The sequence below is a fragment of the Fulmarus glacialis genome, unplaced genomic scaffold (genome assembly GCF_000690835.1).
Source record: "Fulmarus glacialis isolate BGI_N327 unplaced genomic scaffold, ASM69083v1 scaffold31395, whole genome shotgun sequence".
Taxonomy (NCBI): domain Eukaryota; kingdom Metazoa; phylum Chordata; class Aves; order Procellariiformes; family Procellariidae; genus Fulmarus; species Fulmarus glacialis.
Window position 1 is genome coordinate 1 of NW_009211647.1, and position 15,204 is coordinate 15,204.

The window sequence follows — 15,204 nt, forward strand, 5'->3', positions numbered from 1 at the left end:
GGTGGGGGTGGGGGTTTAGGTTTGGTTTTGAGGGGGTTTTTGTTACTATTTTTTTAATAAATAACTTCACTATTTTCATCCCAGCTTCCATTTCTTTTTGCGGTACACAGGATGACAAAATTGAGGAAATTGCTACTTGCTATTTTATTTGTAATAGTGATTTTCAAATAATTAGTGGACTTGAATGTTACGACTATGTATAAGCATGTGGTGGATAGCTCTGTGAAAATGCATACACTAAATGTGACTATAAAATTGAAAAAGCAAAACTGTTACATGAAATCCTTCTCTTTAAAGGAGGATCTTCTACGTCTCAAGAAGCAGATGAGAGTGTTCTGTCAAATCTGTCAACACTACTTGACCAATGTAAACACTGCTGTTAAGGAACAGGTTAGTGACTTGTTTATCCTTGTAGTCTTCTAATATTATACTTCGAAAGCAGTTGAAAAGTTCCTCTTGCTAATATTTTTAGCGCTTATGTGGGAATGTGGTGTGTCTTGGTTATTTAGGCTGAATGCCCTTTGAGTGTGGATACATACTGTACTTGCATACTTGCCCTCTAAGTAATTTAGGTAGGATTTCAGAATCAATTTAAACTTGATTCTTTCTAGTAATTTTAGGCAGCATAAACTTTTATTCAAAAGGGTTTTTTGTTTGTTTCTTTAAACAATGACTGGGCAGGCGCACTGTAGAAGCCTTCTCGTTTGTAAGTTAGGTGGGAGACTTCCATTTCAAAGCTCTTGCTTACCATGTGGTTATGACACACACCTCCAATGGAGCTGATTGTAGATTCATAGACCTGGAGCTGGAAGAGCTAGGGACAGCTATTTAAAAGAGAAAAGTTATCTTTTTAGTTCTATCTTTGAATGCTTTTATGTTCACGCATTTGTACTATGATACATATGTGCCCATCCACTCAAGAACTGTGAAAACACCTTTCCTCCTCTTGCTGTAAACCTGTGAGGACATACAGGGGCAACTTTTCTGTTCCCCTTCACCATGATGCTGCATACAGAATATATTCCTCAGTTCTTCAGAGTCCCAGGATTTTGGGGATCTCTGAATCAGGAGAAAAAGAACGGGTACTTAACATGAATGTGTGTATGTGTTTATACATGCACACGTATGCACTGTAACCTAGGGGATTTTATTGTTGGGTATTTCTTTTTTGTGGTCACCCTTAGGTACACTCACACACTGGTCAACGGCTAACAGTATTGTTTAGAGATATTTGGAGACCATTCCAGCAAATGCTTGGAAGCCTCAACAATGACGTACTGCTCAGAAAAGATGTGACCAGTTTTCATTTCACCAGCTTTTTTTATAGTCAGTCCCTCACATAGTTGTTCTTTGTGGGGGAGAGTTTTAGCTGGAACTAAGTTCTTGGATATTTCAGACATAAAATATTTAGGTATTTAGTCCATGCAAGTAGTGCCTGACATTTCAGGCAGGAGACAGAAGTCCTGGCTTTTTTGAAGAAAAATGCAGGCATGGAGGTTTTTCAGGGTTGTTTTTTATTTTTCTTCTGTTTCAAAAAGAATTGAGACATCTTTGGAAATACACTCAGAACTCAAGAAAAGTAACAAGGTCAAACAAAAAGGTTAAACTGTAGGGGCTGAATCTTTTCCAGTCTGTGGTCGAATAGTTCTCTAGCCAGGATACTCACAGGAGTTTCAGGTTCCAGTGAAGAGCAAGGTTACTGATAGCAGGATTAATTCTAAGTAAATGCATTTAACAACCTTTACAATGCTAAAATGAAAAAAAATAAAGTATCTCTCTATGGGGGAAGAACCAAACTATCTTCTGGGTATACTTTTTAATTAAACAAATAGAAAGCCAGGAGCTTTTTTGCTGCTAAAGGTAATAATAACCTGGTTGAGCTTGAAGTTGAAAATCTGGTCCGCTGAGCCGCAAAACTGCAGCTTTTGAAACTCCTGCTATAACAAGAATATTCCTAGAACTGAATAGGCATGTTCTATGTTGGAGAGCTATATAGTGTCAAAATCACAAGGTGTATGGTGTGAAAGTGCGAGTAACAAAAATTACTGAAGCTCTGAGTAGGTCTCTTCAAAAGGCTACATAACTCTCAGACTCGGGAGAATGCTCTAGAAACTAGAACTGCCTCAGTCACATAGGATACAATAGCCATGGTTCTGCTTTCCTTCCCTAATACCATGAAAGGGCACAAGGGACTTCAGAGGAGCATATGTATTTTTGTGACCAGGAAATTAGTAATACTTGCTTTGAGGAGTTAGAGAACAGATCTGTTCGTTAAAATGGAAGTACTTAAGAGATTAGAGTGAAAGAGACGAGGTGCAGCACTAAGCAGTGTGTTGCCTTGGTCTGTTAGTTTGAAGAATGTCGATCTAGGTACTGATACATTTGAACTTTCTGGGGAGGTGGAGTACAGACATTTAAATCTGATGTCAGATGCATGAGTTAGCCAGCAAAATGAAGAAGTGGGTGCTTCTTTGGAAGCAAGACATACTTTAGGATTTAAAGGGATTGAATGACCTCAGCTGTTAGATGTTTTACAAATGTGATCGAAACAATTTAAAAAAAAAAAAAAAAAAAAAAAAAAAAAAAAAAAAAAAGAAAGAAAAAAGGAGACTGTACTATGGTTGGTGTCCAAAAAGTTCTCTAATGACCTAATGTAGTATCCGTCAGGCAGAATTTGGGAGTTTCAGGCTCCTCATGTTTTAATCTCACAATCTTTTGGTATTTAGTTGGCTTCATCTGTGCAATATTTTTATTTGGAGACCCAGTCTTCATACAGCAACCTCCTGTAAGAAACTATGCACATTTTGACTTCCAGTTGGCCTGTGTAGTTGTTTAGGACTTAAGTGGCCTGTATATGCCATTGGGCTCTATTTTGTTAAGTGGAAATACATTATTCTAAATAAAATCCAGTTTCCAAGCAAGTATTTACTAAAGTTTCTTTTTAATAGGCTTTCACAATTCTGTGTGATGTGTTGATGATCTTCAGTCATCAGATTATGACAGGAGGACGTGACATGTTGGAGCCACTTGTTTACACTCCTGATTCTTCATTGCAATCTGAACTACTCAGTTTTATTTTAGATCATGTCTTCATTGATCAAGATGATGATAATAATAGTGCAGGTTTGTACAAAACTTGTATTTCCTTTATATAATTTGCCTTCTAATATATTTGTTTACGTATGCTTTTTTTGTGGGTTTTTTTTTTCTTTTTTTTCTGGCAGTGAGAGGTGTGCATGGGGACAGAGGTAGGTTTGTCTTTTAAACGTCAGCAGCCGATTAAAGCGTTTTATGTTTTGGGGACATGTAGGATAATTGTGGTAAAGGTTTGGTTTAATAGGCACAAATATATATGTGTCTGTATCAGGAAATTGTCAGTGGGCTATGAAGTGCACTGCCGTCAGAATTGAGATTTGATTTTCTGAATCTTGCCCATTAGCCCACATCACTTTATATATAAATGCTTAAATGTGAAGCATTTAAACCTGACAGTTGTCATGTTCTGAACTCTTTTATAGATGGTCAGCAGGATGATGAAGCTAGCAAAATTGAAGCATTGCACAAAAGAAGAAATCTACTTGCAGCTTTCTGTAAACTCATTGTATATACTGTGGTGGAAATGAATACAGCTGCAGACATTTTCAAGCAATATATGAAGGTAAATCTGAAGCCTAGTAGTGATACTTCATAAAACTACTAGAATGCAGTAGCTGTGGATTTTTTAATTATTATTTATTTTTTGCCTTACAAGAGAACTGATTCGAAACATGAAGAATTCAAAACTCCAGAGTTGATAGCTTGAGGGCCTTTAAAAGTTCTTTTTCTGTAAGAAAAGAAAAAATGACTGAGATTAGTTTCACAGTTCCAGTGTGTGGGTAGCGGGGAGGGCGGAAGGAAACCTGGTAATTATTTTTACGTTGTTTTTAACAGATTTATTTTCTTATCCTGATTGATGGTATGTTTTTAATTCAGTTATTAGCTTAGCAGGCCTTTTGAGAATCTTCTCACAAAGATCAACTCCATTATGTCTAGTCTAATCAAATAATGTCAGCTTAGACTTTGTAGAAGAGGAAAAAACCAAAAAGTTTTGTGAGTTCCACCCACTGCCTGCCTGTCCTGACCCCATCTTCCCCGCCAAACCGCCCCCCCCGACCCCGGCCTAAAAGTGATCTTTATATCTGTTTCTATCTTACTTAAGTATAAAAAACCCTTCTTGGCTCCTGGGATTTACAGCTGTACAATAATACGAGTTCTCACTTTGAGAACATGATAAAGCTTTGCTCCTTGGTGATTACCTTAAAAAATTTAAAATTTGGGCAGCCTGCTTTTGTCTGTCTGAGTGCCCTACATATATTTTGAATCTCTAAGTAACTAATTGGGTCTTTATTGAACCTGAAACACTTAAAGAACTGAACAGGCAGCTGTCTTCATTGGAAAAATTATGGCTATGATGCTATCCATAAGTGCTTCCTTTCAGCAGAGAAAATGGAAAACTCCCCACCAGAATTATAGGAGTTACTAAAAAGATTAGATTCTAATCTTGTACCCTGAAGGGGTGAACACATCATTAACAAATGTGTCATGGCCTTGAAGATAAATAGGTCATTCTGCCTCTAAAGTAACACTAATGAGAAGAATGAAAAGTCGTCGACGCACTGTTTCTGATTTGAGTTTTTTTTTTTTATCATTTTGGAGGTGTTTTAGCATATCATTTTGATGATGTAATCATGAACATGTTAGGTTTTTTCCTTTTGAAAGTGTTCAAAAATTTTTTTTAAATAGCAAATCCTAGATGTTGTTTTCTGAAGAATTCAATAATGTTTTCAACTAAAATCAAGTTAACCTTTTTTTTTATTTTATTTTTCCTAGTATTACAATGACTATGGTGATATTATTAAAGAAACAATGAGTAAAACAAGACAGATAGACAAAATCCAGTGTGCTAAAACGCTTATTCTTAGCTTGCAGCAGGTAAGAATGATTTACAATATTTTTATGCATGAAATTCCATACTGTAGATAACGTCCTGTTATTTAATAGCTAGTGTGAGGTATTAATGAAGAAATTCTTACAGAAGGTAGGGATAAATAGGTCTAAATTGAAACACGTTTTCTGCAACTATTTGAAAAACTGCTGGAAGTCTTACTATACTCACCAAATCTTGTGCTACAAAAAGTGTATGTGAGAGGCGGATAAATACGAAATGAATGTAACTCTGTGATACCTTCCTAACTCTGAAACAATAGTTTGAGTCAAATATTCAGAAATGTGTTGTGAAACTGCTAGTTTACTTATTCAAGAACAGATAAACAAGGCAAAACAATTCCTGCCTGTGGGGTGTGGTTTTGTGTTTTTGTTTGTGGGTTTTTGTGTTTGTTTGTTTTGCTTTGGGTTTTTTTGTTGTTGGTTTTTGGTTTTGGGTCTTTTTTTTTTTAACTATTCTGAGAAGTAATGGGAAGTTTTAGTAATTCAGTATTTCTTAATGTTTGGTAGGGGCTTCACCCATCTTTGAAATTAAAACATGATTTAATGCTCTCTTCAGTAAATGAGCTTGTTTGTGTGGAGACCTGATGAATTCAGTCGAGGTCAGAGTCAGATTCATCTCCTCACATGAACCATTTGCATGAATCTTATTTACAGGATCAGAACAATAAAGCCATATCTCTGCAAACCACTGTAATCTAACATAGATCTCTGCTATTGTTGAAAGGAAAAATGCACCCCGATTTGTCCTCTCTCTCCCCACACTTTTTTTTGACTAGGGGTCATAGAGCCACATAGTGGATATAGATCTAGATATTGATCCTGGTTGAGAAAAAACCAGAAAAGGTCCTAATGAAGCCCTTAAGCTGGTTGATCTGAATGGATATTGCCAGTACAAGGGAGGATGAGGCCTTTCCTTTTGATAGCGGCATGACTTTAAGTAGCTGGTGGAACTGCAACATAAAATACACAACTAAATACTCCTACAGTTTTTGCTGACTTTTCACTAGAGTTCACAAATTTTTGTGATATTGGGTAAATGCTATCCTTATTAGTCTTTTCTGTCTCACGAATAATCAGCCCCTTATATTTTAAAGGGCAGACAGAGGAAGTGAATGTAGTAAGTACAATTATGCACGTAATAGGCAGGCAGTTACACAATCCTAATATGGCAATAAGAATAGTAACATGAGGGGACCCAAGTATTCTAAAACAACAACAAAAAATCCACATGTAAAGTTAAACATGTAACTAGCGTTTTTTTCCAGGAAAACTTCTTAAAAAAGAAACTAACCAGAGAAGAAATACTAGAAGTGATAGTGGATAAAGGGAATAACTAAGTTGCAGTGAGCTACACCAACATAAAAGAAAAATATGCAACTATGAGCCAAAATGTATCTGTAAATGAAAAGTTAATGTTCATAGCCCTAGTAAGTCTGGTTTTGGTTTACTCTATGTTATGTGAGAGAGTGAAGGGTGAGTGTGTTAGACAAAATTAGAAAATAATAGAAAAATGGACTGTTGAAGAGAATTACAGTCAAATTCAGCAGAATGAGAAAAGGATTGATCAAAGAAAAAAAAATTACAAAGTTCATAGTATTCAGCTTTGCCAGCTATTGATGAATAGTTAAAAGTCTGATCCTCAGTGGCAAAGTTTCTGGTGTCTTTGGCAACTTCCCTGAAGACATGTTTCCATTTTAGAATTTCTTCATTATACTTGTATTTTGAAAAGATACAAAAAAATGAATTGAAAAGTAGTAGTTTGACAAACTATAGTAGTAAAGACCAGGTGAGAATGTTTGTTTCTTCTCTGTTAGTGTATGTATCAGGGAATCCTACTAATTTTTAGTATTCTCAACTCTAGAACACCTCATTTAGGGAAGTGCTGAAATCTGTCATCCAACACATTTACAGTTTGACACGTGCTTGGACAGTGTGCATGTCAAGGATTAATTCTGAAGTGCAGACTCTTGAGGAGTAGCTTTGACTTGGCTTTCCTAAACCTCCATGTTTGTCTTTTGGGGTCATTGACTTAAGAAATAAAAGCTGTAAAATACTTTTTTACTGAAACTTAGCTCTGTGTCGATTGGTCCAAAGTTTGGCATAATCTTTTAATAAATGAAAATCTCCCTTTTCATTTCATACAGCTTTTCAATGAAATGATTCAAGAAAATGGTTATAATTTTGACAGATCATCACCGACATTCAGTGGCATAAAGGAACTTGCTCGACGTTTTGCTTTAACGTTTGGACTGGATCAGTTGAAAACAAGAGAAGCTATTGCTATGTTACACAAGTAATTGTGTGCTTTGTGTTACTTCCCTTTTTGTAAACACTTCTTGACTAATGTTAAAGTATCTTTTCAGTCTTTCAAAATCAGTTTGTTAATACAAAATGCATCAGCACTAGAGACGATACAGCCCATTTATAAATTAGGAGATGACTGCAGTTTTGTCCCTGCATTAAACCCAAATGTTAAATAAAATTGATGTTCTTAGCATCATTGTATAAGCCTGTAAATGATAGCTATCATGAAAAAGTATTTTTAATGTCTTATCCATAACAGTAAGAACTGATCCACTTCATTGTCAGTAGTGGTCATGTTGGCCTCATGCAGAAGATTGAAATGCAGGGTAGAAACATCATGACAGAAAGAGCGCGTCCAGATTCAAATTACGAATAGTGTTCACTTTTATTGCCAGAATATGGAAACATCAAATTATTGCTTTCTTGACATAGAGGAAAGGTGTTCAGTTTTGATAGTTCCCAGTGTTTAGAACTTTTTCTTTAGTTTGTGCTTTATGTGACTTAATTTTTAACTTTTTCTTAGGGATGGCATAGAATTTGCTTTTAAGGAGCCTAATCCGCAAGGTGAGAGCCACCCACCATTAAATTTGGCATTTCTTGATATTCTGAGTGAGTTCTCCTCCAAACTTCTCAGACAAGACAAAAGAACAGTGTAAGTATTTTCTTAATATTTGTAATGATAACCATAAAAGACATGCATCTGAATAAATACGTATTTATGTGTATTGCATTCACCTAAAGTGCAATCTTTGGCACATAAGATAATTTTACACTAATGCAGTCAAATATAATCACAAAGGGTAAATTATATTTATCCTTATTATTCTCATTTTATAGAGGACGAACAGAAGTCATATTCTGGATTTGCTGTTGTCAGGCCTTTTTGTTAACTAGATGAGGGGCATTGGGTGTTAATTCCAGTAGTTACCTATCTTGACATGTTAACATCTTCTTGTTACAGATATTTTGTAATTATTTTTTCCATTTAAAGGTATGTTTACTTGGAGAAGTTTATGACCTTTCAGATGTCTCTACGAAGAGAAGATGTGTGGCTTCCTCTCATGTCCTACAGAAACTCTTTATTAGCTGGTGGGGATGATGATACTATGTCAGTGATTAGTGGAATTAGTAGTCGAGGATCTACAGTAAGAAATAAGAAGACAAAGCCAGCAACAGGGAAACGGAAAGTACCTGAAGGTAGAACTTTTCTCATCTTAAAATTTACTAGAGTAGATATTCATCTAAACTACACATGTCGATTCCTATTTGTTAGCTTGAGTGAATTTGTATGCTTTAATGTATTTTTTTTAAAACAGGATAATTTCTGTGCATGTATATGTCTGAGTGGGAAAACTATTCATTTGAAGAGTCTGAATAACATTGATTCACAAAAGGAAATAAAGGCACTACGCTGCATTAAGTCACAGAATATAAAAGTATTTTAAATACTCTAGCCAGTGGTTATAAATCCAGGCCTTTAGGGGCACATGTAAGACTTTGTGGCAAAAAGTAAAGAAATTGGTTCTCAGTGAGCAGAAAGTACGTGCATTTAAGACATGTTTAAACATTCAATTTTAGACTAATTTGGAAAAAAATTTGCTGATATACTATGTTCCCTTCCAGCTGAAGAAAGCAGCAGTAGTGACAGTATGTGGCTGAACAGGGAGCAGACAATGCACACGCCAGTCATGATGCAGACACCTCAGCTTACTTCCACAATAATGAGGGAGCCCAAGAGATTGCGACCTGAAGAAAGTTATATGGGTGTCTATCCTATGCAGGCTGAACACCACCAAGCTCCACTCGATTACAAGTACGTAGATGAGTAGGTCTGCTTTGTGTTAGTGTTCATACACAAAACCAGTTCATGTTTAAAATAGAATAATGGTCTTTTTAAGCACGCAAGTAACGTGGATGTTGGCTCAAAGGCAACAGGAAGAAGCCGCGCGACAACAACAGGAGAGGGCAGCGATGAACTACGTCAAGCTGAGAACCAACTTGCAACACGCTATGTGAGTGAGAGTGAAATGTTCCTTCAGTGGTTTGGAGAGGGGAGGGTTTATTAAATGCAGTGTTACTCCTTTCTCTTTTAAGAGGGATACATGTTCTAGTTCTTGAGTAGTGTTTTTCTGTGTCTTAAAATTTCAAGTTGCCTTAGGAAAAAAGTGGTAAAAGTGCACGGTGATGCATTTAGCAGAATAGATCTGTTTGATTTCTTGCTTATTTTTGAACTTAAATTCCAGAAAAATTAAATAGTAGTGAGCTTTGTAATAAAGGGAACTGGTTGTTGAACTGAATGCTATCTGTGGCAGAGATACATAATCAATGCAACATGTGAAACATCTTCTTTGTGTATTCCTAACTGCAGAATCATTTTTAGAAATAGAACGTTAAAAATGAGTTTTAAAATAGGTGTTCAATGTGTGAAGCAGAAAGTTTCTGCTCAGTTTAATTTTCCTATTTCTTTCTCCTTTGACTTCTGAGTTGCAAGTTTAGAATTCAGCTGCTTTTTTATTTAAAAAAAAGTATTCCTTTTAAAGAAACTGCTGTCTTCAGCTTTTCTGTGGTTGATACAAATTTTGTCTGACCTAAACTGACACCAAAGTTGAGAGGAATCCTGTAGTACCAGGTTTTGTAGAACTTCCCAACCCAAACACACAAAAACATTGTGAAGTCCTCCATATTGTGAACAAAGATGAAGACAGTCTAATGTTTCTTAAATGAATGTTGTCCTTCAGAGGTCATAGATTCTACTGTAGCGTCATTTACCTCATTGTGATTCATCATGTGTGCGTTTTGACATGCACGCTAATGAAATTATGTTCCAGAGCTAGTTTAGCTGAGTAGAGGAAGACTAGTTTTAGAAGTTCTCTGCTCTAATGAAGACCGTGTGGTTCTACAGAAGAAAAATAAAAGTTGTAAACTAAAACCATGGACGTATATATTGCGGAGATTTAAATCTTTCCCCTAATTGTTTTTAATTCTTTAATACCAGTACTTCATGTAACATAGTTTCAGTGGTTTGTGGTTTTGTTTTTTTTTTTTTTAATACAGTGACACCAGTTAGTATAATTAGAATGACTCCTTACTTTTCTCATAAGGTCTGATAATGCATGTAGAAATTGCGAGGAAAGAGGGTGAAGGACTGTGTGGGAATGCCTGAAAAAGGATTTATGCATCCACTTTATCGCAAAGACGTTCTTCCTTGCTTTGTCATAAGGCAGGAACAATTTTTCTTTAGGTGGCAAAACTTACATTCTTTCTCACTTGACCATAAATACTCTCTGAATTAGAGAAATCTCTGAATTAGGTGTGGTTTTGATCTGCTTATCAATTCCTGCAGCCTCTCAGAATACCCATTTAGAGAAGTACCACAAAGTTCCAGAAGTTGATCTTTGTTAGTCGTTCTCCCTTACTCTCTTAGTATCTTCTAGCTGGTTAAATACCAGCTTTCTTTAATAGTTGTTATGCATTTATTTAATTACTTAATTTCTTTTCTGTCTAATGGAATAATCATTTGTTGGCAGTTCCTTACTGAACATAAGCTTTTTAAATATTCAGATAAAACTTAACTTGAATTAGTGCTAAATGCTATGCTTTTTCTTTTTATTTCAGTCGACGTGGCACAAGTCTAATGGAAGATGATGAAGAGCCAATTGTTGAAGATGTGATGATGTCATCAGAAGGGCGGATTGAAGATCTCAATGAAGGCATGGATTTTGACACCATGGACATAGACCTAGTAAGAAATTCACTTGTCTTTAGCGGATTTTGGATTTTTATTTCTGCGTTTAAAGTAGGATATTTGAATCAAATTTTCCTTTTGGTGAAACAGAAAAATCATTCTTGTTGATCTCTGCATTCTTAAATGGCTGTGCCACTATCTATATACAAGTGCCATCTGTTCAAACTGCCTTACAAAAATCAAGAACACTTCTGTAATAATGGGAGATATGAACATTTATCCCCTGTAAATTCTTACCCCTTGAAAGTTCAGCTTCATTTATTATAGTTTAAAAACTCTATTTTTTTTCTGAAATTACAGTTAACATGTTTATTTGCTTGCTTTCTAAAGCCACCATCAAAGAACAGAAGAGAAAGAATGGAACTAAAACCAGATTTCTTTGACCCCGCTTCAATCATGGATGAATCGGTAGGTTAACTTAATAAGAGGAAAATAATGTAAAATCAGTCTTAAAGTTACAATACTCTCTTACTTCAAATTTTAAATGGAAAGAACGCAATCTTTAGGTTGTCTTCATTAGCTTATTTTGGCAGACTGGTACAGTCAGTGAAATATTTTATGCTGTAATTCAGCTTCAGAAATTCTAAGGTAGTCAGTGTTCTTTGCAAGTTTGTAGGATTTTTGTTCTTAGTACTTTATATGTAGCTATGTAAAAATCAAAAGCCTTTGAATCTGAGAAGAAAACACATCTGATATGGAAAAGACCCTTGCAGAGGTTAGTAGCAGAGAGCTTTAAAAAAAAAAAAATTGTGCATACACAATATTAAAGGGAAGTTTCCTATTGTGATGAACTTAGTTGAGTGACTCTGATGTCATTACCAGATGTCAGCATTAGATAGTTTGTGTTGTTTTTTTGGTTTTTTGGGGGGCTTTTTGTTTGTGGGGTTTTTTTTTTTTTGTTTCGGTTTGGTTTTGGGTTTTTTGGGGGTTTTTTAAATTGGCATATTTACTTTTGTGCATAAGTAAGATAATGGAGAAAATAGAGATAATACAGAATCTGTTTATAGAGATGAGAGGTATTTTTTCTTTCCATATAAAGTTTTAGGTCCAAAACATCCGAAGTCTGTAGTTTCTGCTTGCAGTTGCCCTTTTTTCCGACTTGATAAATCTGCAGTCTCTATTCTCTTTTAAAAATCTGCATGAGGGATTCCTTCTGTCTTGAACCACTTGTAATGTATGCAGCCATTTTTGACCTTGTGTAGCTGGTACAAAATTACACTGGAAATAACAAGCTGCAGCAAGCCAGCAGAGGACAGTACAACAAGGCTTCCTGGGAATCTTGGACAGCTTGGTGGAATTTGGAAGACGGTTATGTATTTTTTTACAGCATTGTTGCAGCGTGAACCTGTTCTTGTTATGGGAGAAAGAAGTCTTAAATACTGTTTTAAATGCAAATCCATATATTTTGTACCAGTAGGCCTTTGCTTTAGTAGTAATGAATCAGATTAGGTTGTGCATCTAGCTATTGTGTGTTCTGTTCCTGAAGTAACACCAAGAAAGTATACCACTTGTTTTCTGACGTTCTGTTTTAAAATAGTTCTGCCCCTCCCCTTCTTGATTTTTAATTGATTGATCTGTGAAATACTAGCCATTTTTTATTCTGACAATGCTGAAAATTTGGTCTCCTACAGGTGCATTTCATTGATTTCAGAAACCTGTCAGCTTTTCAGTCTAAAACTAATTAAGAATAGTTTTAATAGGTTTCCTGTTAGCTAGGTTTCTTTTCTATTACTTCATTTCTCATTCCTCATCCCACGTGAGCCTGGGATTTGTTAGGCACTCCTTAGCTGCAGTGTGGGAGTATTGCCACATGATGGCAGCCGGTTACAGTCGCATTGCTCTGCAAGCTTTTGGAGCCTAGCCTCAGTGTGCCAGCAGGACAAGCTGTATGCTGTTCCTCTGCAAGGAGGGAGCAGTGGTGCGCTGAAGTGAGTTGGTACGGTCAAGGGGGCACCATCTAGCAGACCTTTCTCCCAGGCAGGACACAGCAAGGGTGGTGATCCTGGAAGCAGGACTGCAGAAAACAGCTGCATCACAGAACACAGCTGCTCTTTAGCATAAACCCCACCTAAATGAATTTAACTGCCTAAACTGTCTGCTAATAGTTTAGGAGACAACATGAATCCATATTAAATCAGAGCTGAATTTATCAGTCAGTATTTTAAATGTAAAAAACCCAATTTCATAAATGCAAAAAACCTTCTCTGAATAAAGTTAATTTGCTTTATTCATACAATTTATTTCAGAGGTCCATTATTCTTGGAGTTGTTGCACTTGTTTTTAATAGACCTAGACATAATAAAGCTGTTTAATTTATTCAGGTGCACATGGCTTATGATCAAAATTTTAGTCTGTCTTCTCATTTTTTGATGTGGCCAGTTATTGCTGGCACCAGAGGCAGTTGAGTCTTAGTGTGCTATATTGTGTGATGCATCTAAAGTGAATTTAATACCAAGAACAGTAAAAATTGGTTTGTAAACAGATAAATGTGTATAGCAGTGTTAAGGTTCAGGAAAATTAAGTCTCTCATGGCTCTTTCTGATTTTATAAAGTCCTATAAAAGCTAGGACAGTCACAAGATCCCGATCTTCTGGGGGTTTTTTTGGCATATCAGTGGTGATACCTACTTCCATTGGCATAGAAAACGATATGGCTTGTTCCCATGTGGGAAGTGGAAACTGATTCTTTGTTTCAGGAAAGTTTTTTCTTCACTTAATCACAGAGTCTCCTGAAGGACAGTATTTTGATTTTACCTGATTATTGTTTGATTTTTCACTGTCTTCCTGACAGAGTTGATATATTTGACAGGAAATACTAAGTTTGTGTCCTGGCTAGCTGCTGCGAGATGACCTGTTGTTTTTATGAACAGAGACACAGCAGCAGCCAGTGTATAGAGTGTTTTGTCCCAGGCTTAGTTGATGGAAACTACACACTTGATTTCAAGTTAAGGCCTATAGAATGCTGTTGTCAAAGAAGTCTAAGTTAGGCAACTGACTAAAAATTATTTTGCAATTATTACCTAAAATAATTAAAGCACAGTCTTTATCACATTCCTACTGGATCTAGTTAATTTTAAGTGTGGGAAAATACTTCTAATGAATGAGGTGCCCTTTTGATATTATTACATAAATCAGAAGTGTGGTGAATCTGGTTTGGAAGAACAATAAACTTACAATGCCTTAACATATCTTGAAGTGTCTTAATCTTAAATCCTATACTAATTGCTTTGTTTTTGTTAAATGTGTAGTAGACTACAAATTGACACCATTTCTAACTTTTTTTTTAGGTTCTTGGGGTGTCAATGTTTTAATACCAGAGCAGCAAATAAATCAGTGGTGAAGTCATTTTCTAAGTGGAAGAGGAAGTTTTTCAATACAAAATTGTGGTAGATACAGTGAAATTCTGAACAGATTTTTCTCTAAGGAGAATGACATGCTTTCAAGATCAAGTGCATTGAAGGGGCAGTTTTGTTTGCCTGAAAAAAAAGAAATGTAAAGGACAAGTAAACAATTTGAGGATAAGCTACACTTTTTGTTGGGGGAAAAAAAAAAAAATCAATATTTTATTTATGTGCTATCAGTTTATTTCCGGATCATAAGAAGTATTCCCTCTGAGTTTGAATATAACAGTCTGAGAGGTGTTTGGTACAGATTTGAGCCCCTCTCTATACATTTGCTGGCTATACTAAATAATCATGAGCTCTGCTGGATTGCTGTTTACATCCATGAACTGAAATACTAGATGGATTGGTTTTCTTACAGTGATAGAACCAGAAGAGTGTCAGTATTTTAAATTAAATGCAAACTTCAGCAACAGAAGGTTTGTATTAATTAATCATGGGAAAAAATACATAAAGCAGAATTTCAATAGCTTTTTAACCTAAACCACACTTTTGTTCCAAAAGCTTCATGCTAGCCTTCTCAGAAAGGTCCATAAACTATGAACTACCAGAAAGTAACAGATCTCAGTCATGCTTGCCCATTACCAACCCTGAAAGTTTGCTTGTCCTTTAAGAAAAATGTAATGTTGTGAAATTCCTTCCAGTAGTGCCACTGTATTTTGTCTCCAAATAAAAGAAGCTTATTGTAGTATGTTTGCAGAAAAATTCTAAACAAAAATTATACAGCTTATTAGAGTGTGGGAATAGGGATCTAAATTTTAAATAAAAT

At 35.7% G+C, this 15,204-nt stretch overlaps 1 protein-coding gene across 1 annotated transcript; it reads left to right on the forward strand.

Annotated features, from left to right (window-relative positions):
* The first annotated feature begins 195 nt into the window (after window positions 1-195).
* Window positions 196-15,052, forward strand: LOC104076684 (cohesin subunit SA-2-like). The gene is made up of 12 exons (XM_009577620.1): window positions 196-390; window positions 2,949-3,123; window positions 3,519-3,658; window positions 4,870-4,971; window positions 7,131-7,279; window positions 7,814-7,942; window positions 8,282-8,487; window positions 8,914-9,103; window positions 9,189-9,302; window positions 10,906-11,032; window positions 11,366-11,443; window positions 14,322-15,052. Exons 1-12 carry the CDS (start codon window positions 196-198, stop codon window positions 14,343-14,345), a joined length of 1,629 nt encoding a protein of 542 aa, XP_009575915.1. The 3' UTR covers window positions 14,346-15,052.
* Window positions 15,053-15,204: the final 152 nt, after the last annotated feature.